At 48.8% G+C, this 26,137-nt stretch overlaps 1 protein-coding gene and 1 long non-coding RNA gene across 7 annotated transcripts in view; one reads left to right on the top strand and one right to left on the bottom strand.

Annotated features, from left to right (window-relative positions):
• LOC106508370 overlaps positions 1-5,167 on the top strand; it is a 13,562-nt gene extending 8,395 nt beyond the window's left edge. Inside the window, exon 2 of the long non-coding RNA XR_002341587.1 lies at positions 4,955-5,167. This is a non-coding gene — a long non-coding RNA (uncharacterized LOC106508370). The remainder of the gene's footprint in view (positions 1-4,954) is intronic.
• On the bottom strand, positions 54-26,137 carry TRIM52 (tripartite motif containing 52). 6 transcript variants are annotated; one of them, XM_021083413.1, is made up of 9 exons: positions 25,769-26,137; positions 21,768-21,875; positions 15,167-15,427; positions 13,441-13,716; positions 11,303-11,578; positions 11,104-11,199; positions 10,765-10,800; positions 10,427-10,516; positions 8,525-9,572 (listed from the first exon to the last, which is right to left on the bottom strand). In XM_021083413.1, exons 2-8 carry the CDS (start codon positions 21,829-21,831, stop codon positions 10,455-10,457), a joined length of 1,071 nt encoding a protein of 356 aa, XP_020939072.1. In that variant the 5' UTR covers positions 21,832-21,875; positions 25,769-26,137; the 3' UTR covers positions 8,525-9,572; positions 10,427-10,454. The 6 variants fall into 6 exon arrangements, 5 of the variants coding, with proteins under 5 accessions (XP_020939074.1, XP_020939075.1, XP_003361022.2 ...); XM_021083414.1 differs by lacking the exon at positions 10,765-10,800 and having other exon boundaries at positions 8,530-9,572; positions 25,769-26,094; XR_002341586.1 differs by having other exon boundaries at positions 8,530-10,516; positions 10,765-11,578; positions 25,769-26,120.

Below are 26,137 nucleotides of genomic sequence, written 5' to 3'. Positions count from 1 at the left end.
GTTATTTAAAATTTCAAAATTAAGTTTCATGACTGAAAGTAATCAAAGCATGGTAATTTTGGAAGGCAAAAATTTATTCAGATGATGTAATAACCAAGTCACTGTTAAGCCTGAACTTTTCTTTCCTGGGTGATGTAAAAGATGCAACAAAACACAAGCTACTTTGACAACACTCTCCCACAGTTAGTTATTCCAAAAAAAAAAAAAAAAAAGCTTTTAAGATGTAAGGACAAGATAGAATAATGAATGGATTAAAGTCTGGAAATTTCTAGTTAAAACAATCAGACTTTGAATTCCACAAATTTCTCTTGAAGTTCTTCTAATGAGGATTGAACATCAGTGTGAAACACACTCTTCTCAAAAGCTACCACAGGTATGTTTTAAGAACAAGATCAAGAACGCATCACCCAGAATAGTTTTAGATTTTTTTTTTTCTTGAAATAACATTGATGAATCTGGTCCTTGAAAGACTGGTCAAGAAAATCAACACACATTTAGCATGAGTTTGATATGTAGCTGGAATTTTGGCAAGTGCTTAAAGTATTTCATAATGAGCAAATGATGTTACTCTTTGCCCCCTTGACAATTTAGGGTCAATGTATTTTAAGCTTCAGTGTGTTAAGTATCGGTTGTTTTTATTGTTGTTCCAAAGCCAGTTGTTCTGTCAATAAATTCAGCTTAACTATTTTGATAACCAAGAAACCTCAGTGTGTGACAGAAAACACTGAACAGCATTCAGATATTCAAGGCAAACTGGGATTAAATGTACTGTTTTTCACAACAGTCATGCTGACATCAAGGCTTAAGATTTCTAGTAGATTATGGGCAGATTGATGGAAGTCGATGCTGGACGGTAACTGCTGTAGAACATCTTGAATGCCAATTTTCTTCAACTTTTGACAAAGACTCAGATCTAAAACTTGCCATCACAGTTGCGCCAACATATACTCCTACAGTTTTGTCCTTCAAGTTCTTCTGACAGAAATTCAAAAATATTGTCTTTAGTAATCAAATATTAGGCTTAGTGAAAATAGCACATTTACAGTTTTTAAAGCCTTATTCTGAACATTAAGCAAAGCACAATTTTCATTAATAGATGCATCTCAACTAATAGCAAGGCAAGATGAGGTAATGTTTTTTAATTTTGATATGCTCAGTCAATTCAGAATTCAGACGCAGAAGTTGATGAAATTCTAGAATTCCTCAATTTCCTCTCAAAAGCTGTGACAGCACTTGGAATACAAGCTTTCATAAGTTTCTATTTTTTTCTCCTTTGCAATTAAAAGGGCTATTTAATATTATGGTTTCATGGTCTTTGAAAATTCCTCTCAATATTCCAATGCTGTCCAATCTTAAAACTGCAGAGAATTGTGCTTTGCAGAATACTCCACTGTTTTTAAATGGCATAAATTTAACAATATTTGGCATGTGTCACTGCCCAACATTTTCAGATAAGAAGCTGACCTTATCTTCTGCATCATACATAAATATATACTTGATAAAGACCTCAAAAAAACTTTTTTTTTTTTTTTTTTTTTTTTTTTTGCTTCTTTAGCTACCTCTAAGGAGAAAATAGAAAAACAAGGAGTACTGATGATGGAAGCATCTGGTCCCTTTTGCAGAGCGAGGGGTCTAAATTGGCTTTTAATTAAAATTTTGGTTTCAAATCCCTTCTAGGAAATTCTAGCAGAGGAATGAAAAGTTACCTCCTCTCAGCCTTAGTGTACTAAGTACAGGGCATAGTTTCTTTTATAGGCAAACTTAATGACCCTGGGGGAAAGCATGATACTAGGGTTTATCCTTAAAGTCAGTATGATGGAATTAGCAGGGGTTTGTAGTTAAGATTTGTGTCTTATCTGTGCACTTAACCAACAGTTACTATGAAGTGTGGATGATAATATCTAATAGACAATACCTGTAGGGCAGTGTTCTATGTGTTTTGACTGCAACCCAGAGTAAGCAATTCGTTTTACCTGACCAAGTATATGCCTGTCTGTGTACATATAACTTAAAGTTTCATAAAACAGCACTTACCCTTACTGTGTTCCCATGCACTCTGACATTTTATTTGTGTATTTGTTTATTAATTTACTGCAGCATGCTGTGGAAGTTCCCAGGCCAAGGACTGAACCCATGCCACTGGATGGGCAGTGACAACACTGGATCCTTAACCTGCTGTGCCACCAGGGAACTCTGCTTCTGTTTCATTCAAAACAATGCAGGGCATGACCCATTTAATTTAATACTAATTGGTCAGAAAAAACTGTTTGAAAACCATTGCTGTAGGAGAACTGTAAAGTATTACTGAACTATGAGCAGCTGCTATTGAATACTACAGGTTAAGACTTATGGGCCTGAAGATAACCTCCCCCTCCTTGGGTTCTGTGAGGAGTCACATCCACCTAGGCTTTTGACATATTAATGCTGTCACTGAGATAATTCTCTAATACTCAGATCAGGACTAGAAAGCAAGGTATTAACCAAATCAGAACCCAAAGAAATTAAAGTCACATTAAAAAAACAAGTATCTGTTTAGTGCTTTGTGGTTTACAAAATACTTTCACATATATGATCTGTTTTAGTGTTAACAAGTCTAGGGAGAAAGTAAAGCTAAGAGGTTGAAACTTGCCCAAGATTAGGTCCAGTAAGTAGCAGAGTTAGGTCCACTGATCCTAAATCTTTCACTCCTTCCACTGATAAAATATGAGGAAAGTGATCAGGACCTGAGGTTTATTCTGATCCATTAAAGATGTTTTATGTTGTCTGCCTTTCACTACAGGGAAAAATACACCCTAATGAAGGTGGGGAAGCAGTCCCAGACTTTTGGAGGGGGGCATGTTCAGTTGCTCTTACTAGGCCAGCACTCACACTCGGCCTTTTGGTTTACCAATACTAGTCCTCTGTTTTGACACTGTATTTTAAATGTCTATTATCTATAGGTACTGTGGCTTTCTATTCCTATGTATTGAGGGTCCTGGTATCTTGATCAGGTATAGACTCGACTCACATCAGAGGGAAATTAAGTAGTTGGGGTCTGTCACTTATTTCACGCGAATACTGGGGTAGATTGAAAGGGAGTAACAACAAAGGGGGTAAGTTGACAGCTTCCTGCAGGGAAGCCAGTCTGCCTCAGCCAGTGCCTCCTTTGTCCATATATGCCCATCTCTCTCCACCCTCCACCTCATCCCTCAAAAAAAAGAGGTTCACCTACCAAGTACCCAGCTCCCCTTGTTTTTTCTCCACTCCCTTCAAATCCCCACATTCCCTCGTGCCTCTCACCTTGTACTCATGTGCCACTTCCTCCAATGGTACCACACTGTGCTGTTTGTGGCTCCTGGATTCCCGACACACCACACAGATGGCCTCTTTGTCCACCTCACAGAAGAGTTTCAGGGCTTCTTGGTGTTTGGAACAGATGCCCTGATCATTCTCTCTGCTCCCTCGATTAGGAGTAGGACACATCTGGCTAATTATCTGGACCATGTTGGCCAGCTGCAAGTTAGGACGAAAGCTTCGACGTGTAAAGCTTTTTCGGCATTGGGGACAGGTGAACTGCCGTGGAGGGGCTAGGGGAGGAGGCAGATGCCTGTCAAGATACAGCTCTTCGTCGTCTTCATCGTATTCTTCCACTATCTCCTCCTCTTCTTCCAGGTAGACATCAATTCTCAGGTCTTGTCTCAAGCCTCCCAAGTAGTAGTCCCTCTCTTCTTCCTCCTGGTCCCACACATAATCCATGTTGTCCCAATTCCTCACACCAGCGTCACCGACCCAGAGCTCATCATCCTCTTGGTCCTGGAACAACTCCTCGTCAGCATTTCCCTGGTATAAAACCTGTCGAATGGAGTTGTCCCATCCACCGATGGCCCCCACCGCCTCGTCGTCCTCCTCCCATTCATCTTCCTCTTCATCCCTGTCTTGCTCATCTTCCTTGCCCCACAGCTGAGTCACACACCCTCGGCAAAAGTTGTGTCCACAGCCGATGGATACAGGATCCTTGAAGTAATCTAGGCAGATGGCACACACCGCTTCCTCCTGAAGTGTCTGCATAGGACTGGGAGTAGCAGCACAGCCAGCCATCTTAAGGCGCTGCCGGCTGGCGTGGATGCTTCAGCGCAGAGCTGGGTAGCGGGGGACGCACCAGAAGGCTTGCCTTTAAGCTACGCTGGTGATCCAAAGCTGTCCCCAACCCAGCCTTCCCTCCTCAGGCCTTGCTCAAGACTTGCTCCCTTTTTTCAGGCTCTCCCCAACTCTAGGCGCGAAGGCCCTAGACCCGCCCTCACAGTTGCCTTCCGAAGGCAGTGGGGGGCACAACCAGACTGCAGCCTCCACTTTCCTTCGAGACGCAACTTGCAAACTCAGATCCCAACGCATTTCTCGCCTCCCTCCCAGTCTGTCAGACCCTGCTGCTTCCTCCTCAGAAGCCGGCACTCCTCACCCCGTCCGAGGCGATCGAAAATGACGTAGGCGCGCTAACTCATAGACTTGAGGGGACGGGCTGAAGTGATGGAGGACCACGTCTCTGTGGTGCCCCCAGGAGACGCGCCAGCCCGGGAAGCCCCGCCTCCCATCCAGCTGCACCAGAGAAAAGATTGCCTGATGAAACTGGACAGAGGAGGGGAGAGAATCAATTTAAGCCAGCACTCTAATCAGTCAGACCAAAGGTGCCCAGCAGCCGCTCAGGAGAGCCAGGACTCCCAAAGGCTCTAGAAGAGTCGGTTGTGCAGCAGCCAACCCCCGCTGCTGTTGCGCACTTCCGGCCCTTCAGCCCAGAGACCTCTCTGCGCCCGAGGACTCCAACGTTGCGGTTCTGGGGGGCGTGGTCTGTGGGAAACTGGCGGGATTGAGCTCGCTCTGCCACAGCGCGTCTGCGGGGTCGAAGAGTTGCTTGGGGACTTGGGTGTTTTCAACTTTATTCATCAGACTAACTCACCCCTTTCTTATTATCTGCCCTCAGACAATTCAGACTGGGCATGCCCTGCACCTACTTTGCCTCGCCTCACCCATCTATAATCCTTCCAATCAAGAGTTCCCTTCTGGCGCAGCGGTTTAAGGGATAAAATATGTCATTGAAGCGGCTCAGGTCACTGCTGTGGGTCTGGTTCCATTTTGGGCCCAGAAACTTACTCATGCTGCTTGCAAGCCCCCTCCCCCCACTCCAAAAAAAAAAGAAGACAAAGGTGGGTATTCTGACACATAACTGTATGTGACCAGAAAAGTCTAAAATATTTCAGAGTTCCCTGGTGACCTAGCCGTTAAGGATCCAGCGTTGTCACTGCTGTGGCGCGGATTCAATCCCTGGCCAGGAAACTTCCACATGGCAGCCAAAAAAAGAAAAAAATTATTTACTATCTGACACTTTACAGGAAAAGTTTACTGACCCCTGGGCAAGGAGGCTGGAATGGAGGGCCTCCAGAATGCCTTCTGATGTTACAGTTCTGGCTCGTTTCCGCCCTCTGGGTTAGAGACTCAGCCTTGTCCTCCACACCCTGGTATTCTCCCCAGTCAGATTCCAGAGGTCCTGGCTGCACAGAGTATGACCAATGGCAGCTTCTCTTCTACCCTCGATGCAATGTAGATAGTTCTGGCTTCCTGGGTTTGCTCTGGTGGAGCAAAGGGGCCTGGAAGAGCCTGGCTGAAGGTCGGACCTTTGGCATAGACAGCTGGCAGGCTGACTCCCACCTCCCTGGCTGTTTGCCTTGAGGGGAGGCTGTGTGGTTCCATTCTGCTCTTACTATTCAGTTATGTGGCATTATGGGGCAAGGGAAGGCTAAAGAGACACAGGTGAGATAGCCTATGCTCTCAATTATCCTTCTGTTTCTGCCTTGGTCTGTGAACTTTTCCAGGAAGTTAGAGGAGAGAAACAGACTAGCCTAGGCATATGGAAATTCCCAGACTACACGTTGAATCAGAGCTGCAGCTGCCAGCCTACTCCACAGCCACAGCAATGCAGGATCTTAGCCACGTCTTCAACATATACCACAGCTCACAGCAACACTGGATCCCCGACCCTCTAAGCGAGGCCAGGGATTGAACCGCATCCTCATGGATACTAGTGGGATTCGCTTCTTCTCTGCCACAAGGGGAACTCCCAGGTGTGGACTTTAAAACAAAGAAAGAAAAAAAGCCTTGTCATTTGGTGAGTGGATTCCAATGTTATTCATTGAATATACATGATTCATTATTATTCATTAATGAATTCCTTCATTCATGTGACACATAATCACAGAGCACCATGCCACACTGGGCAGCCATAGAATTCTGGTTTGAATGTAGTGGCCCCCCAAAAGTTGTGGTTCGGGGCAGGACTCTCGAGTGAATGGTTAGCATGTGATATTAGTACAAATGTGTGTGGGGGATATCAGGGTGGCCTGAGGATTAGAAGTCTGACAGCACTTCACCCACAGGCTGAGCAAGGGGTGAGTCCATGGCTGGAGATCCCAGTTCTGAACCATAGCCCACCTGGTCTGGTAGATGGAGGGAAACAGTTCCCAGGAGAGGCCCCTGGCAGAACCTGCTGGGTAGGAAGGCTGTTCCCTCACATCTGTGATTTGACCAAAGAGTCCTTGAAAGGTGTCACTTTTCTGCATCCAAGGGCACTCAGAGACCTCCATACTTGCCTCTCTGCCTCCGTTCACTCCTGAGACTGACTGTTCTGGGTGCCCAAGGGGGAAAACCCAGGGCTAAAAAGAACTCCCTTTGCATATTTGCCTTCAGTTCCCTCACAAGTTTCTCTCCTGGCAGGGAGATGAGGGAGGAACCCAGAAGAGAGGCAGATGTCCAGGCTGGCCCAGAGCCCCAGACTTTGGTTGAGACCACTGACTAGCTACTGCTAAATAGGGAAACAAAAATGAGCAGTGGGAGCAAGGCCTAGGTTGATGGTACTGCCATGCTTTCTGAACCGGTTCACCCCTCTGTGAATTAGACTCAGGACCCCTGAGTTCACCTCCTACCTGGCTGTGGAGTCCTAGTTGAATCACGTCTCTTTGCTTCCATTTTTGCAGGTGTAGCAGGCTTAGACCAGTATATGTTGGGTATGGGTGGGAGATAAGAGAGGGATGCTCTCAAGGGAGCTCGCAGCCTGGACAGGAAGGACTCTAAAGTGAGAGGCCATGAGACCTCAGCAGGGGGAAGCAGAATTATGTGAGTATGTCCAATTATCAAGGGTTTGTAGAGATGCTTTAGGATCCCTTTAGGTCTAAAATGTATTTTATGGTTTCATGAGCAAAACACTGAGCTAGTGTCTAAGGAAAATGTGACTTTTTTTTTTAGGGCCACACCTGCAGCATATGGAAGTTCTTGGGCAAGGTGTTGAATTGGAGCTGCAGCTGCTGGCCTATGCCACAGCTGCAGCAACGCAGGATCCAAGCCTCATCCACAACCTGTGCCACAACTTGTGGCAACACCAGATCCTTAACCCACTGAGAAAGGCCAGGGATCAAACCCACATCCTCATGGATACTAGTTGGGTTCTTAACCCGCTGAGCCACAACAGAAACTCCAGGAAAATATGATTAAAGCAAAATGCAGTTGCCCAGTTCCCAAGGATCTCATAATCCATTTATAGAGCAAGCACTTCCTGAAGGTCAGGATGGTGCCATTGGCAGCATAAAGGCTGGTACATTCTCTCTGGTGTGAGAAGTCAGAGTGGGGACTGCTCTAGTGGAAAGGGTTAGTAGAACTCAGGAAAGGGAAGGAAGGCACCCCGCAGGCAGTGTTGTGCTCTCTTATCTCATCTGGCGCTTTTGTTTACCAGCCTCCAGGTCCCAGAACCCCAGGTTTTCTTGTTCTAGTGAGAGGCCGGTGGACAGAGGGTGAGGAAAGCCAGCAGCAAAAAAGCAATGAGGTGCAAAAACAAGGTTTCCTGATGCATACCCAGGACAGATGTAGACAGCATGGCCCCTGCCCTAGGGCAGTTTCTAAACTAAGTAGCCAATGAGGCCAATGGAAGAGCAAGAGGACCCTAACTTTTGGATCGTAAGTGACTGGGCTCTGCCTCTGTCCTGTAGGGGGCGTAATGGGACTGTATCAGTTCATGGCCTCTCTGCCCGTTTTCCTTATCTGGAGGGATGGTCCTATAATTGCACAGTCCCGGAGGTATTTGGGGTCCTGGACATGGAGAAGCACAGAACTGGACAGGAACTTCTAGCCCATTCTGCCCAGGGCTCGCAATTATGGAAGCCAGACCCTCTATCTAAGTTCCACCAAACATATCCCCCATAGGGGCGTGGGGGGCTGGTCTGTGGAGAAGCCGCAAGTCTTGGGGGTATGTATAGTGTACAGAAAGGTGACACAGCTGTACCAATTACAAATGAGAATGGCTGGCCAGGAGCCTCCTCCAATCTTCTTCCCCCAAATCCACTCTGCCTCAACCCCTTCTCAAGGGAAGAATGTTCCAATTCTGCCCAGGAGTATCTAAGTGTATCCAGGGCTGAGGGAGCCCTGAGGTCCATCTGGACACTTGCAACTTCTATGGGTGGAGACCAGACCCACGCTGTGTATAATTTGTCTCACTATACAGCCAGACAACTGTAAAAATAAAACATTTATTAGAAAACCTTATTAATACAGGTCCACAATCCCTTACCCAAACCCTTAGGGCCAGATGTATTTCAGAATTTAGAATTCTTTTGGCTTTAGGAAGGTACTGTAGATGCTGGATATCACATAACACTACTTAGAGAGGTCTGGGATGACACTCCATGATTTCCCAAACTAATATTTCTGTGGAAAACTGCAAGAAGGCACACAAGAAGTAAACAGAGTATAAATAGCCTCACTTCACTTCAGGAATTTTTTTTCTCTTGCCCTTCCCCCCGGTCAGGATTTGATGACAAAGCTTGGAAGAAACTTCTGACTTTGAGAGGTTTTTCTTCTGGATTTCAGAATTGCAGATAAGGGATTGCAGACCTGTACTTACTTGCCCATTTACAGCACAGCATGGTTTTCATTGAGGCTTTTGGTACAGTGGTGAGGTGCCCAGCATGCAGCTAGACTGCCTGGCCTCACATTCCAGCTCTGGCATGAACCAGCTGTGGGACCCTGGGCCTAGTTTCCTCATCTGTAGCACAGGATTATTAATTCTCCTGCACAAATGTACTTTGAATATTAAATAGCTTAGATTACAGTAAAGTGCTTAGAATACTGCTTATGTGGTTAGTACAGTGAATACGGAACATGACAATATCACTGAGAAAGATTGACATTTAAGATACATTTTAAGTACAATCTGATAATTATGATCTCATTGCTGAGGTCCTGCAGGCCACCAGGGCAGGCTGAATCTTTTTCTAATACCACCAGTCGTTCACATCTTGGGGCCAAGGTCTCCCAGGGCTGCAGACATGGAGGTTTCAGAAGTCCCCACAGGAGGTTCTGTCACACTTTTCATGTCCACTTTAGGGGAGGCAGAGGATCCCCTGGGAAAGGTCTGGCCTTGTGTCCTTTATGACAGTGGAGTGCTTCCTCTGCTTGCTAGGGCTCTGGAGTCCCGGCCCCTAGCACCTCAAATGGCCATGAGACTGGAGCTGCTGGCAGAATCAATCAGTGTGTAGTCCCAGGGAGTGTCTTGTTCACTGAGGAGACATTTCCATAGGACACAGTAAAAAGAGGTCTTCCCCTCATTTTAAAAGTAACATGTGCTTACTGTAAATGTTCAAACCATTCAAAAGGACAGGTAATATGGGAAATACGGCCTGTGTTGTTTCCCATCCTTCAGCTGCCTGGGACTAAGAGGCCCCTAAGCCCCTGTCCCTCTGAGCTTCTCCTCAAATACATAAGGACACCCACATACTACACATACCCTCACCCTCACACACACCCCATACACCCCCTTGCCCTCACACATACACACCCATTCACCCTTGTGTATACATATACCCACCCTCTCTCACCCTCATAGCCCCCCTCACACCCTAACACTCTACTTTTTACAAAAATGGATATCATATGTACATATAAACACACTTATAAAAGAGGCAGGCATCCAGCCATTTCTTCCTGATGCTAGCTGATGCATGCAGGAGGCTGCCCTTGTAGCTTTATTACTACTGTTCTGGTTCTTCCCTGACTGCCCAGACCCTTAGTTTTCATGTTGGGGAAGTGGACATGAGAACTGAGAATAACTTTGCCAAACTCACAGGGGTGCCTGAGAGGCTCTAGTGGGATTTACACTTAACATGAAATCATTTTGCAAAATTGTCAAGTGTAAAACGATATGAGGAATTACTACTGCTCTCCTCCCCAACCACCCCCCCCACCCCAAACAGGATTAGACTTCTAAAAGGACTTCAAAGCCATCTTAGTGGCACAGACTGCTTGTAACAAGGCTGAAGGGAGTGAGGAGGAATCATTTTGGGGGCAGAGTGGGCCCTTTGCAGTCAGATCACACCAGTGAGCCAGTGCAGTGGGACTTCATGCCCCCAAGCACCTTAATTTGTGACAGTGAACTTCTGTCATCAGATAAGTTGAGTAGGCTCTGTTCTCGCTGGGCTTTGGCAATTATAAGGGTCCTCTCCACCTGCAGGAAGAAAGGAAGGGGTGCTCTCAGTTGGCTCCCTAGTCCCTGTCCCCCGAACCCAGGTAGTGGCTCTCTGGCGTGCTCTCTACATTCTCTGCCTGCTCCAGGATGGTGGGATGGGGCAGGGGGCTGAGGCCAGAGAAAGAACCCACCCCATTTCTTGCCTACATCCTGAGTTCTAAGGCATCTTGGTCATGCTTGGGAACACCTGGGGCTTCCTCTCCCCAACCAGCCCATCCCACAATCACCTGGGGCTTGCTCGTAAGCTTCCTTACTCCTGGTTTCTGGCGGGGGAAAACAAGAGACAAGATGAGTGGTGAGCAGAGGTGGAGCCCTGGGTCCCCGCCTTCCTTCTCCTTCTTACCCTCTGGCCCTTTCCAAAGTTAGGCCCACTGATCTCCCCTGACTGTAGGATCCACGGGGTCCTCAGGGTGGCATGCAATTGTGGGGTGGGGGGCAGGACCTCAGCAGTAGTTGCTGCTCCCCAGGAGGGAACAGTTCTAGCTGCAGGGATGGGAGTACAGCATTCTTCCCTACAAGGCTGGATCAGCCAGAGGGCATCCTACTCTTGTTTATTATCTACCTACCTTGAAGGCACTTGATCAAGATCACAACACAAACCACCAACAAGACCAGGATGGGGGAGATAATCATGGCAATAAGTCCAGATGATGAGGGTGATTCTAAGAAAGACAGAGAAAAGGGGCACCCCACAGATCATAGGATCTTCTCTGGGTGTCCTGGGACCTTCTGCCACCCCCTTCCTGACCAAGCCCAGCTCCTTACCCCAGGTCACAGTGAGTGTGTGATTCAGGCTGGAGTGTTGCACATGGCAGGTGTACTGGATCTCTTCCCCAGCTGGCACCTGCGTGGCCAACCATGTCTGATAGGTGCCATCGCCACTGGGGCGTGTCTCCACATACTCAGTCTTGGAAGTCAGCTCCTTTTCGCCCAGCCACCAGCTCAGCGAGATGTCTTGTGGATAGAAGCCCAGGGCCCAGCACCTCAGTGTGGTGCCCCCATCCTGGGCCGTGTGCTTTGTCACCCGCACTGTGGGTGGCTCTGCAGGGAGAGGTGGAGGGAGGAGGCTGGTGAGTGGCTGCTCTCTGCCCATTGCTCATGCTTCATCCTGGGCACCTTCAGCGTCTTCCAGGGTGAAGGACAAGGAAATGGGGACAGGGACTCTCTCTGGGGAAGGCACCCAGTTACCTTTGTAGGCAGGGACAAACCATTGTCAACAGTTCCAAAGGGGCCCTATCCTGGAATTTCCACAAGGGAGATATGACTCCTGTCAACAACCCTCTGCCATCAGTTGGAGCCTAATGGGGATCCACCATCTCTTCCTCTCAAAGTTCAAGTCCCAAATGATGTAATCCAGGTGTAATGGTTCATTATATGTGTCAACTTCACCAGGCCAGGGGGTGCCAAAACATTTGGTCAGACATATTTCTGGTTATGTGTGTGAGGGTGTTTCTGGGTGGGATTAACATTTGAATCAGTGGACTTGGTAAAGCAGACTGCTGTTTGTTCCCGGTGTGGGCGGGCCCATCCCCTCAGCTGAAGATCTGAATAGGAAAAAAAAGGCTGGATAATAGGGAGCGTTTCTTGCCTGACTGCTGAGCTGAAACATTGCTCTTTTCCTACCTTCAGACCCAAACTGAAACACTGATTCTTCTTGGGTCCTGAGCTTTCCAGCATTTGGACTGAAACTACACCATTGGTTCTCAGGCCTTTGGACTTAGACTGGGTCTCTCCTGGGTCTCCACCTTGCTGAATGCAGACCTTGGAACTTCTCAGCCTCCATAGTCACATAAGCCAATTCCTTAAAAAGACTTTCTCTATGTATCCTGTTCTGTTTCTATGGAGAATCACAACTAATCTACCAGGTGAAGGACATAGGACAATACCTCATGCTTGAAAGAGTGATCTACACTATTTGTTTAATACACACTAATATGGTGCTTTGGGGAGGCTGCAGCAATTATTACCATCTTCATTATACTGAGGAGGAAACTTAGGCACAGAGAGGGTAAGTAATTTGCCCAGAGTCACACAGCCAGCAAATCCTAGAGTTGGGATATGTATCTGGAGGCTAGGCTTCAGCGCCTGAGCTCTGAACTCCCCTGCTCTGCTCTCATGATCACATCTTCCACTCCTGATGTTATCTGTCCTATCCTCCATTTGAGGGAATATCTTCCCCATTACCTCAGCTGATTCATATCCCACCACTCAATCACCAGACATCCCTGGCATGCTGGGTATTCAGATTGGCCCCACCCCTGGCAATCTCCCTAACTATCACAGCCTGTGAGGCTTTCACCCTCAGCACCTCCATGTTCCCTAGTGTCCATCCCAGCCCTTGTGTCTCCAGCCCTACTGGCTGGGCTCAGGAGAAGTTCACAATGCACCTGGACTCTGGGGAGCATGTTGAGCATAACAGGTGTGAGGGAGGAGAGGGACAAAGGGCCTCAGCTTCTCTGGCAATCCCTGTGGTCCAGGGAGTGGTGGGGGATGCTGTCCTCTGAGGCCAGGGGTCTGTTTCCCAAGGAGCAGAACCACAGATTGTTAAACCCCCAAAGGATTTGATGAGCCACCTGGTTTAACCCATTCACTCTGTAGATGAAAAAAAAAATTGAAGCCAGAATGAGGGGGGTTTATTCTCTAAGACCGCAATAGGACAAGGGAGACTCTAGAGCTCCCCGCTCCACCTTACCTGAAGTGAGGGCTTGAGGTCTAGGCTTTCTTCTTGCTCTGCAGGAGGGAGCTGTTGGCTAGTCAGTCATCTTTCTGGGTCCCAGTGGGCTTATCTGAACTAGGAGGAGACAGCCTACCTTCTTATCCCTCAAAGGCTTCTCTGTCAAATTGGATGGCTCTAGAGAATGGGAGCATGGTGCCAGTTTGCATTACGGAAGGCTGGGCCTTACCTCTCCGGCTGAATCTCTGGCCTCCCAGCTCCAGGTATTTGCGTAGGGAGGTAAGGCAGACACCTTCCACGTAGGCCTTGTCATACTCTGCATAGCAGCGCTCTGTCTCCCACCAGCGCTTGGTCCGTACGGCCACAGGCTCAGCTGACACCCAGCTCAGAGTTTCCAGGTCCAGTGACAGGTGGTCCTGGCCATCGAAGCCAAACTGCCAGAAGCCAGTGGAGTGGCCGTCCTCCTGGATCTCACAGCCAAACATGCGCTGAGTGCTGTGCATGCCTGTGTGTACAGGTCAGAAGGCCATGGTTAGTGTGGGCTGGAGGGCTGAATCCCTAAGAGCCAAGGAGAGGCCCACCATCCATAATGGCCTCCAAGGGGTAGAGGAACAGGGTGTTAGCCTTTTAAGAAATTCTCCCACAGTGCCCACTGTGGCACAGTGGGTTAAAGATATGGTGTTGCAGATGCAGCTCACATTTGATCCCTGGCCTGGGAATTTCCACATGCTGTGGATGCCACCAAAAAGAAAAAAAATTCTCCCAAGTAATTTTCATAAGCAGCCTGGGCTGAGAAACCTGCTGGGCCTCTTATGTGGAAGGAACACTCAAGTTCAAAATTAATCACATCCTTATTTTATTTATTTATTTTGTTTTTAAGGTCGCACCTGCAGTATGTGGAAGTTTCTGGGCTAGGGGTCCAAATAGAGTTGCGGCTGTGGTCTACATCCTAGCTATGGCAACACTGGGCTGAGCCGCATCTGCAACCTACGGCGAGATACTTAACCCACCAAGTGAGGCCAGGGATATGAACCCGCATCCTCACGGAGACTATGTCCAGTTCTTACCCTGCTGAGCCATAATGGGAACTCCTGACATCCTTATTTTATATCCTACACTACGTGTGGGTATAAAATGTCCTTAAATGGTGGGACTAAGTGATGCTATGCTTATGCTGGGAGCCCAGGGCTGAGGCACATCATTCCCTGTCTCACTCCTTTATATCTACTCTTTCTGAGGCATCTGGGGACCTGAAACTTTTAGTCTGGTCATTTGGGTGTTTGGGCCCAGAGCAGGAGGGTGCTGTTTGAACCAGTCATGCTCTACTAGCTTAGCAGCAGACCCAGCAGTGGGCATGAGCTTGCTATTATTTTTTTGTTTTGTTTTGTTTTGTTTGCTTTTTAGGGCCTCACCCATGGCATATGGAGGTTCCCAGGCCAGGGGTCTAATCAGAGCTACAGCTGCCAGCCTATACCACAGCCACAGCAACGTCAGATCCGAGCCGCATCTGTGACCTACACCACAGCTCATGGCAACACGAGAACCTTAACCCACTGAGCAAGGCCAGGGATTGAACCTGAGACCTCATGGTTCCTAATCAGATTCATTTCTGCTGCGCCATGATGGGAACTCCAAGCCTGCTGTTGTTTAGATGGGGAGGCTGAGAAGGCATCTGAGGGCCCGAGGGATGAGGCACAGGGAAGGGGGATCATCATTGCCCAGCTCCTGGGGCTGCTTGCTTCACTGGCCTATGGACTGGTTGCTGAAGCCACAACTGATTCTGAAGGCCTCGAGGCCCCTGCTTGGCTATGGAAGAAGGAGACTAAGAAGAGCCAAGCATCAGAAGCATGCCCTACACCCTTGGTAGAGGGGTCTCCATCCCCAGGCAGACAGGCATGGGTGCCTGGAGGGTCAGAGGAAGGAGAATGGGGGCAGCAAGAGTCTGCCCAACGTACCACTGCTCTGGTTGTAGTAGCCCATCACTGTCCACATCTCCACCTGCTGCACCTTCGCCCAGATCCTCTGCTTCTTAGTCTCCTTCTCCCAGTACTGGGCATCCATGTGAGCCATCCATGGGGCCTGTGGTTCCGCTTTGCCTCGACGACTATCATACCGGATGAAGACCTGGTCGTCCACGTAGCCTACAGCCAGAAACTGAGGGAGGCCTGGCCCTGGCTCTGATAGGGCCAGGTAGTGGTAGCGGAGGGAGTGCGTCCCTGTGGAAACACAAACTGGTTTTAAGTGCACATGCACTACCAGGATCTGCACTGAGGGGATCCTTAACCCCCTACAACCACAGCAGGAACTCAAAAAATAGTGTGATTTTTAAAAAGTTGGTTGTTTGGAAGTTTAATTTATGTGGAATTTATCATTTCCCCGACATGCCCTGAAACGTTGGTCATCCTTCTTAGCTTGAACTATTGATTTCAAGCTGATGGCATCTTGGCTCCATTCCCCATTCCCTCCTGCTCCCACAGCAGACATTGCTAGTCAATCTCTTTTCTCTTTGAGTCCAAATGCTGCCTCTCTACCATGGCTCCAAAAGCACCAATTTATGGATTCAACTTGGTGCTGGAGATGAAATCTATTTAGCAGCCAGTCCTGCCTCAAGCTATAACCAAAAATGCTATATCTGAAAAAACTCAGCCGACATGTCTCAAAGATATCACTGGGTTACTTCCTTGCCTAATTAATTTTTTTTTGTCTGTACTCATGGCATGTGGAAGTTCTGGGCCAGGGATCAAACCCGTGCCATAGCAGCGACCCAAGCCACTGCAGTGACGATGCTGGATCCTTAACCCTCCATGCCATAAGAGACCTTCTCCCTTACCTAATTTTTAAAAAGTTTTTGCTCAAAAGATCTTATCCTCTAACACTTCTGTCTCTTATTTTTCTGCAGAGCACTACACTTCCTAGAGAATATGTACTTTACCTGTGTCTCTTGTTAGCGGTCTATTTTCCTTAATATCACCTTCTCTAGGGCAGGGATTCCTGTATGAACTATTCTGTTTTCCCAGCACCTAGAACAGCTTCTGGCACACAGTAGGTGCTCAATGATTGAATATTCAAATGTGAAAGAAGGTATCAAACACATCTCCACATTCAAAGCTCTCTTTTTTTTTTAAGTTTTTTTTTTTTTTTTTTTTTTATTTTATTTTTTTTGTTGTTGTTGTTGTTGCTATTTCTTGGGCCGCTCCCGCGGCATATGGAGGTTCCCAGGCTAGGGGTTGAATCGGAGCTGTAGCCACCGGCCTACGCCAGAGCCACAGCAATGCGGGATCCGAGCCGCGTCTGCAACCTACACCACAGCTCACGGCAACGCCAGATCGTTAACCCACTGAGCAAGGGCAGGGACCGAACCCGCAACCTCACGGTTCCTAGTCGGATTCGTTAACCACTGCGCCACGACGGGAACTCCCAAAGCTCTCTTTTTACTACCTCTTTGTTACTTCTGGTCACACCAAACTCTACCCAGGCCCTCTGCACCTGCTGTTTCTTCTCCCCCAGGTACTCTGCTTTGTCTTCTCTCAGCCAGTCTCCCCATACCTCAGGTTGCCATCAGGTGTCCCTTCTTCCAAGAGTCCTGATTTCAGCCAGCTGTCCCCCAGAGGGGTCTTATTAGTGTCCTGTGCCCCCTATGAAACTGTGAACTACATGAGGGTGGGCAATACATTGATTGTGTCACTGCTGTTTCCCCAGGGCCTAGATGCATGGCTGGCATACAGTGAGAACTTACTTCTGGCATTTGTTGAACTGGACAAAAAACAAGAACATGAATGGCAGAGCCAATAATCACAGCTGCCATTTTGGGGGGTGACTGCTGTGTGACTGCACTGGTTTAACTGTTCCTCATACGCTATCTCAGTTGATCCTTACAATAAACTGCAGAGGTCAGTGTGATTGGTCCCATTTTATAGATCAGGAAACTGAGCCCCTGATCAGGTGAGGCTGAGTGTAACACTCAAAGGTGTGCACTAGAAAGAGGGAAGCCCAGATTCTCTCCCCAGAGCTTGCTGCCTTTTTCTAAGCTGAGGAGAGAGGTGCTCTCATCTCATGGCTGGAGAAACCCCTCATGAAAGGCAAGAGGGGTCAATGTCAAGAGTGTTTGAGTGAAAGGTTAACATCTCTCCTGGACTGGTATGAGCCTCCTAGGGAATGACTGGAGTCTGTCTCACTGTGCTGTTTCCTTGCAAACCACTGAGTTCAGATCAGTGTTGGGTACTCCTGTGCTGGCAGCTGTGAAGAGGCACTGAGACATTCAGGAAAACAGAGGCTTTGGTTTCTCTGTGTCTCCAATCTGTAGCAGCTCCACCTGCCCTGGAAGTGAGGGAAGGCAAAAGAACCTTTAGGTAGCTGCTGGGCCTCCTGAGTGGTGGGAAAGCCATGAAAATGGAGCTTCCTGTCCTGTCTCCCTCTCCACAGCTAAGGAAGCAGAGTGTGGTGGGCTGAATAATGGCCCCCTAAGATATCCCTGCAACCTCTGAGTGTTACCTTATATACCGCCTATACTATAAAACAGGAGTTTTGCAGATTAAGGATCTTGAATAGAAAGATTATCATGAATTGTGTCCTTAGAAAAGGGAGGCACAGAGCTCCCATTGTGGTTTGGAAACCTGACTAGTATCCATGAGGATGCGGGTTTAATCCCTGGCCTCGCCCAGTGGGTTAAGGATCTGGAATTGCTGCAAGGTGCAGCATAGGTCACAGATGGGGCTCAGATCCAGTGTTGCAGCAGCTGTGGTGCAGGCTGGCAGCTCTGATTCAGCCCCTAGTCTGGGAATTTCATATACCAGGGGTATGGCCTTTAAAAAAAAAAAAAAAAAGAAGAAGAAAAAAAAAAAGAAAGAAAAGGGAGGCAGATTATATGATTGTCAGAGGAGAAGATGATGTGAAGATGGAGCACAGCAAGATGCAAGAAGGTACCACAAGGCAAGAAATGTAGCTCTAGAAGGTAGAAAAGGCAAAGAAACAGATTCTCTCTTATATAGCTTCTTGGGGGAGCTAGGCTTGCTAACATCCTTTTTTTCTTTTTTCCTTTTGAGGGCTGCACCAGAGGCATATGGGAGTTCCCAGGCTAGGAGTTGAATTGAAGTGGCAGTTGCCAGCCACAGCCATGCCAAATCTGAGCTGACTCTGAGACCTACACTGCAGCTTGCAGCAATACCAGATCATTAATCCACTGAGTGAGGCCAGGATCGAAACTGCATCCTCACAGACACTATGTTAAGAAGCCACTGAGCCACAACAGGAACTCCCTTGCTGACATCTTGATTTCAGCTCAGTGAGACCAGTTTTGGAATTCTGACCTCCAGAACCATAAGAGAATAAATGTGTGTTGTTTTAAACCACCAAGTTGTGGTTAGCTGTTACAGCAGCTATAGGAAAAAAAATATACATAGTATTAGACTCCAGCCCTTTAGGTCCTGTGAGTTTGGTGGCCAGTTCAAACCTGTGAGCCCTGAAGGTCATGGTGTTGCTGCCGTGAGAGAGAGAAGGAGGGAAAGAGAGAGGGAGAGACGGAGGGAGAGAGGACAGGGAAGGACAGGAAAGGGATGCACAATCTGGGATCAAGGACATCTCTGATCTCTGAAAGCTATGCTGAGGCTGGAGGTATACAGAAGTAGGGCCCAGGGACCCTGGGGCTCCCAACACCAAAGCAAAGAGTCTGAAAGGGGCTTATGTGCTCTTCCCCAGGTATGGAAAATGCCAGAAAGAGCAAGTCATGCTAAGGTTGGGCCTAGCAGGAAAGGGAACAACACATACCTGGTTGTTCTGTTAGGGCAGGTACACAACCTTGCTTATTACTATTTATTAATGTTAGTTGCTTGAATGGCCAGTTTTTTGTTGTTGTTGTTAAAGTATAGTTGATTTACAATGTTGTGACAATTTCTTCTGTACAGCAAAGTGACCCAGTCATATATATATATGTACACACACACACACACACACACACACACTCTTTTTCTTATATTATCTGCCATCATGGTCTATCCCAAGAGACTGGGTATGTTTCTTTGTGCAAAACAGCAGGACCTCATTGCTTACCCATTCTAAATGTAATAGTTTGTATCTATTAACCCCAAATTCCCAGTCCATCCTACTCCCTCCCATCTCTGCCTTGAATTGCCAGTTATTTTATTGTTTTTTGTCTTTTTGCCATTTCTTGGGCCGCTCCTGCAGCATATGGAGGTTCCCAGGCTAGGGGTCTAATCAGAGCTGTAGCTGCCAGCCTATGCCAGAGCCACAGCAACGCAGGGATCTGAGCCGAGTCTGCGACCTACACCACAGCTCACGGCAACGCCGGATCGTTAACCCACTGAGCAAGGCCAGGGATCGAACCCACAACCTCATGGTTCCTAGTCGGATTTGTTAACCACTGTGCCACGACGGGAACTCCAATTGCCAGTTATTTTTGATTAAAATGAAGGAAAGTCTATCAAATTTTTTTTTTAATTTACAAAACATTCTTAAAGCACTTAGGTGCTGGCTCTGTCCTGAGCATTTTATAAGATGTGGGCCAGTTTACCCTCATGACAACTTTATCAGGCAAGTACTATTCTATATATCTATGACAGATGGGGAAACTGAGCCACAGGAAAGCAAAGTCACCTGTGAAGCTCACACTAGTCACTCACCTAGATTCTCCAGGTGCCCCCCTGGCGTGTACTGGTCCTTTACTGAACACACTTCTAGCTGACATTGTGTGGCTGGGGACACATGAGAAGCCTCTCCCCATGGCCTCTCTCCATTCTCCGCCCTCCCAAGACATCACCCTGGGTACATTTTAAGAGGGCTCAGTTCTGCTCATCCTGGCAGCCTAGATCATATGGCCCAGCAGGGCCCACCCTGCTGCCCACACAGTAAGTACTTTCTGAGCACCTACTGTCTGGCCCTCTCTGAGGACTTGGGGATGCTGGGATAACTCAAAGAACCCCAGGTGCCTGCTCTTGGGAAGCTTACATGAATGTAGGATCAGGAAGATATATGCATAAAATACATGATAGGGTGGAGAGTGAGACGTGCTGAGGGAAAAAGACAAAGCAGAGAAATACAAAATGTTAGGCGAGGAGTTTAAAATTTTAGATAGAATGGGCAGGGGAGGCCTCCCCAGAAAGGAAACTCTTGAGTAAAGACCTAAAGGAGCCAGCCACGGAAAGATCTGGAAGAGAGCATTCCAGGTCTGCAGAGGGGAAAGCTAGTGCAAAGGTCCTGAGACAGGAGTGTGCTTGGAGGTGTTCATAGGCTGAAGCAAAAACACAGGAGAAAAATGAAATTGTGGTACGATTCAGTGTAGTAGATGTAGAGGGGAAAAAAAGGGGTTGAATTCCAAATCCTTCCTAGGCTTGTCCAGATGGTGTCTGGAATGGTCTGGATATAGACCTCTGGTCTAGCTCACCCTGCCATGAGGGCTCGGTTCCTGGCATCTGCTCTGCCCATGGCCTACATTCTGGTATCTGGTATCCACCCTGGGAGTCAGGGATCCATTTTTAGGACAAGTTCATGATTGTGGCCCCCTCAGCTGACTTCCAGTTATTGCCTTCCATGTACCCAGGGAAAGGGCTGCCATCCTTCCCTCCCTGAAAATCCCACTTCTCTCTGCAGGGGCTCACACAATACCCATTCCCCTCTTTTCCCCAGGAGAAGTCTCAGCTGGGCCTGGACTCCCTCCTGCTAACTGGACCCAGGAGGCATCGTCATGCCTTGGGCTCCAGCTCAGAGTGAAGCAAAAAGAAGCAGAGGGAGGCCACCTCCTTGGCTTTGGAGATTATACCCCCTGCCAGGCTGGGATGGGTGCCAGGCACTGTGGGACCATGGCAGGAGAATGTGGGGGCCACATGGCAGGTATTCAGGGGGATCTGTTCCTGCTGTGAAATGGACTAAGGAAGGTAGTACATTCCCATTGTTGCTTCAGGGCCTGTCTATGTAATCAGCACCCCTCCATCCCCCTCCCCTGGCCACTTCCTGGTCACTGGGTCACATGGCCAGCCCTTAACAAGGAACAGTCCTGAGCATCCCCCCAACCCTCTTAAGCCCAGTTTCCTTCTTCCCCGGACTGTGGTAGGCGAGGGAGGAGCCCAGCCCCTTTCCTACTACTCTACCAGGAGACATTTTTTTTGCATCTGTCCCAGCTCCCCTACAATCCATGTAGCACCTCCAGTTCCTAGCTTTGTGGCCTTGAAGAAATTATTTCACAGCTCCAGGCCTTGGTTTCCTCATCTGTAAGTGGGTGCAAGTAACTGACCTACTCCACAGGGCTGAAGCATTCAATGAGATCATGAATATAAGAAAGAAGTATAGGCATGGAGACATCCTCTTCTTAGTCCTTTCCTATTCTGAAGGGAGGTGGACATGGGAAGGAGAGGGCTGGAGTAGGGGGCAAGGTGGGGAAAGATGCTGGAGTGAGGAGCCAGGTTCTAGCCCCTAAGGCACCCTGGCAGAGTTTCACCACCCTAAGACAGTCCACCAGATTCCAGACTGCAACATCGTCTCTTGCAGGCTGGGGGCTCCTGGCCTCCACCATCCTACCCCGTCTTCAATAGGGTGGCAGGGTCTTACCTCTAGGCCATGGTTTCTTTTCCAACTTCAGGTCTGCCAGTTCTGCCATCACCACCTTTGCCATGGAAGCTGGGCTATCGGCCACCAAGGGCAACCCTCAGGGACTCTCTGCAAGAGAGGGAATAGAAGAGGGAGGTATGAATCTCAAGGCAAAAACATCTTATACATCCTCCTGTCTGCTGGAAAAGATGGTATGGAATGACAATGAGAGACATGTTGGAAGGGAAGAGAGACATGAGGGCCTTGCCTCAGGAGTGACCAGAAGCCTCCCCAGCATGCAGGAACAAAGCCAACAGGGCTGTTCTGGGCCTCAGTGCAAGGTATGGTTCCTGAGCTTTATAAGATTTGATTCATGGTGTTTTCACCATATTCCTGTGAGGTATATCTTGATTGTTCCCACTTAGAGAGGAGGGAAGCCAGGGCTGGGTTGCCTTCATCTCTGCTCAACATCACACAGCAGCTTTGACAATCCTGCCATTGACATGTATTTAGTTGATTTGGGGTTAAGAGAGGACTGGACACTGGCAGGCATTGGAAACCTCTCAGGTGATGCTCATGTGCTGCCAGGAGGAGAGCCCAAGCACTTCTGGCTCTACCTGTCCCTGTCCTGCTCACCTGCTGATCTGTACTGGCCCTGATCTCTCACCTTGCGACATTACTCATTGGACAAACAAGCACCTATTGAGCACCTACAAGCCAGGTACTTAGCCAGTATGGGTGTGTGTGGGGACAGAGAGAAAGACATAGCTCCCAGGGAGCTCAGATCTGGAGGGAGGGAGACAATTGAGCAGTTAAACAAAGCAGGTCCAGTAAACTGAGAGGGGTTGTAAGTGTTGGGTGCAGAAGGTACTACGTGCTGGGAGAACCCTGGGGCAAGAGGGTGCTGAGTCCAGGTGTCTCGTAGGCTGAAACCTGGAGGAGACTGCACCAGCTGTGAGTTGCCAGGCAATGGGGTGGGTGAGGTGGGAAGACCATTCTGGGCTAGTGAGTCTAGTGTAGTTCCAGAACCTGTGGCAGGAGTTTTACCTGGAAACTTGTTGGAAATGCAAATTCTCAGGCCCCACCCCAGCCCTATTGAATCTGAAGCTCTAGGGGTGAAAAGGAGGGCAGAACCCCTTTGGGTGATTCTGAGTTGATTCTAAAGTTTGAGAACTGCTCAGGCAAAAGCAACAGCACAGGAAAATGCCTGGAGTGAAAAAGAGAAGGATGAGTTCAGGAAAACCAAGGTCAAGGAATGACTGCAAATGTAAGAGATAAGTCTGGGAGGAAAAAGGGCTAGATTGCCTCTCCATACCTGTTTCCCCTTAGGAAAGTGGGAAGAGGCCAAACTGGGGCAGGTCCTAAGGACTGGAGTTCAAGGGTAAGGTCTGGGCCAGGGAAAGGGTATGGCTATAGTTGCCTGGAGGGGACCCTGAATCCCTGGCTTAGATGAGCCTGGAATGGCAGGAAGGGGGAGGCAGAGTAAGAAGGGCCTGCAGAGTCACCTTAGAAGGAGGAAAGGGGTAGAGGGAGACCAGACGTAGTCTCAGGAGTCAGGGCCCTTGATGTTCCATAGGATTTACCTCTGCAGTCCCTCCCCTAGCCTGCCCTTGATGCTGCTCCTGTCTGGATGCCAGTAGTACATCTAGCCAGGTGCCAAGGCCAGATACCCAAGAATACACCCCTCACCCTGCTCTCACCACCAACCCCCAGCCCCCAACTCCAGCTTTGCTATAGTAACCAGCAAATCATCTATCTGTGCTTAATCTGTCTCTAACAACCAAGGGCCACCGATTAGTTCTGCCTTCTCCTCTCCCCTGGTCAGGACTCCCTGCCTTAGTTTTTGCCCAAGGCATCGTGACTCCAGAGCCAGCCTGCTGGGATCCAAATCCTAACCAGCCATGAGACTTTGTGCAACCGTGGGTAGCCAGCTAACCTCTCTGAGCTTCAGTTTCCCTATCTTTTTTTTTTTTTTTTGGCCACACCCATGGCATATGGAAGTGATCTATAACCTCAGCTGCAGCAATGCTGATCCTTAAACCACTATGCCTGGCCGGGGATCAAACCCATGTTGCCACAGAGACAACACTGGATCCTAAACCCACTGCACTACAGCGGGAACTCCATCAGTTTCCCTATCTTTATCATGGGGATAATAATTGAATCCTTGTCATAAGGTGCTATGAGGTTTAGAACTTACTTCTGCAGCACTCATGGTATCTGCCCCTTGAAAGCCACTTTCTCATTCCCACCTCCAGCATGGAAAGCCTGGCATCCATAACATTTATGAGGGGGCCTGCTGGAAATGCCTCGCTACCTCCCCTCCATGTGCCACCTCTCTCCTATAGTTTGGCACACACCCAAGGTTATCTCTCCATTCCTTCCCACCTCCTTGGCTTGGAGACCTGCCCTTGACCATTCCCCTCACAAGGTCATAGGACTTACGCACATATACCCATGACCATCCCTGCCATGAACAGCTGGAATCACCTGTGTGCCCCTGTATCATCCCAGCAGGAAGCTGTAAGAAGGATCCCTAAGGGCCATGTCAACCTGAAAACCAGGACTGGTTACACAGTCTTGGCCCAGAGACACAGTGGCCCACCCCCCTGGTGTTCTTATTCTAGGGACATTAGCCAAACACTTCCCCATCCCTGGCCCCACTCTCTTCTACCAATCTCCTGCCCAGACATCCAGGGTGCTTCTCCTTTAAGTGTTTCCCATGAGGAGCTGAGGATTGAATCCTCCTGTAGGTGCATCCTATTGGGTTCAGGAGCCTCAAGTTGGAGCTGATGTCTAACCTCCAGCTGAAGTTTGGCCTTTCTCCCATGGTGAATGGAGCAAAAAGCTCAGCAGGATTAGCAGAACTTGTGCTTTTGGTCCCAGATAGAAGCCACAGATGTTTTCAAATCGCATGAAAAGTTGTTGCAGACACCTGGAAATATGCTTTCCCCCCACTACTTCCAAATTCTAGGGAATTCTTACTATTTAAGCCCATTATTTAATGTGTTAACTTAGAAGCGCATATATGTTACACATCGAAAACTCACATTTCTTTTTAAAAGTTTTGTATTTCTATTTAAATTTTAATAGCTTTATAAAAACATACTTGGGTTCCTTTGGAATCCTATATTTTTCATTTTGTTATTAAAAACACTCGGAGACCCGGCCCAAGCACAAAAAAGTCCCAGTGCTGCCACCTAGCGTCCTCTCTAGGCCCTATTTCACATCTGTAAATGGTAAACCTTGGAAGTTGAGAACCGAAATGTCTTCTGGTACGTGCAGCCCTTAGAACAGAGCCTGGAATAAAGGACATCAGCTATTATTATTGCAGTAATGGTGGACACCTCCCCGCCTGTGCTAATAAACTTTCAGTGATCTGTGCTGTCAGGGTGGGCGGTGACTCGTGGGAGCTGTTGAGAATCCCGGAAGTAAGGCCCAGCTGTTTTGAATGCAGAACGGAAATTGACAAAGAATGGAAATTCTGAGTCATGTCAGAGAAACCCTCGAAGCACCTCCTCACCCTCTATCCAAAGGGTCGCCCAGGCAACCCGACAGAACCTTGCCAAGGGACCAGAAAGACTTATAGCGACCGATGGGCAGTTGCCAGGCCGAGCTAGAAGGCAGGAGGCATGGAGGATGCGTTCAGATTCCCACCCCAACGTAGCTTCCCTAAGGCCTTCCAGCAGGAAGCTGTGGCGTCGGCTAGGTCGCAGGTGGCGGGGGGTGGGGTGGTGGTGGTGATGGTGGCACAGGCCCACTGGCCCCTGGGGTCCTCACCTTGCAAGGCCGCTCACTCTATCAATGGGCTGCAATGGGAGGCGGCAGAGCCTCTGTCTAACCCGAGGCTCAACGACCCCTTCAGTCTTGGTTCAGCTCTCCAATTCACCAGCCTCCCCCCCAAAAACCTTGAAGTGGCCTCCAAATTCTTGGCCGATCTCTCCCTTGCACCCCTCCCCAGCTCTCGGCTGGGGCGCGACTGGGTATCCGCCCCCGGCCCCTCAGCCTCTCCTCCAGGTTACCTGCCGCGCCCTCCGGCACCAGCCCCAAGAGCAGCAACACCAGCAGCGGTGGCGGCGGCAACGGCCGGCCCCGGAAGCTCCCGGGGCTCGGCTGCCCCCTGGTCGCCAGCCTCACGCGCAGCCCCAGGGCGCAAGTGCCCGCGGAGTCCGTCTTCAGCTGTGGGGCCGGTGGCCTGTTGCCAACGCCGGTCACCGGCCGACCACAGCACGCGTCCCTCGCCCGGTCCGGAGCGGGGAGCGCTCAGCGCCTCCAGAGCCGCCCCTTCTGCGACTCCGTTCTAGCCTCAAGCTGAAGCTCTGGCTCTCGCCGGGTTCCCGCTGAGGTTCCCAGGCGGCCTGGGGGCCCGCCCACCGCTCCTCGATGGCCCC

The sequence above is a fragment of the Sus scrofa genome, chromosome 2 (assembly GCF_000003025.6).
Source record: "Sus scrofa isolate TJ Tabasco breed Duroc chromosome 2, Sscrofa11.1, whole genome shotgun sequence".
NCBI classification, from domain to species: domain Eukaryota; kingdom Metazoa; phylum Chordata; class Mammalia; order Artiodactyla; family Suidae; genus Sus; species Sus scrofa.
This window is presented reverse-complemented; position numbering and strand designations above follow the sequence as displayed.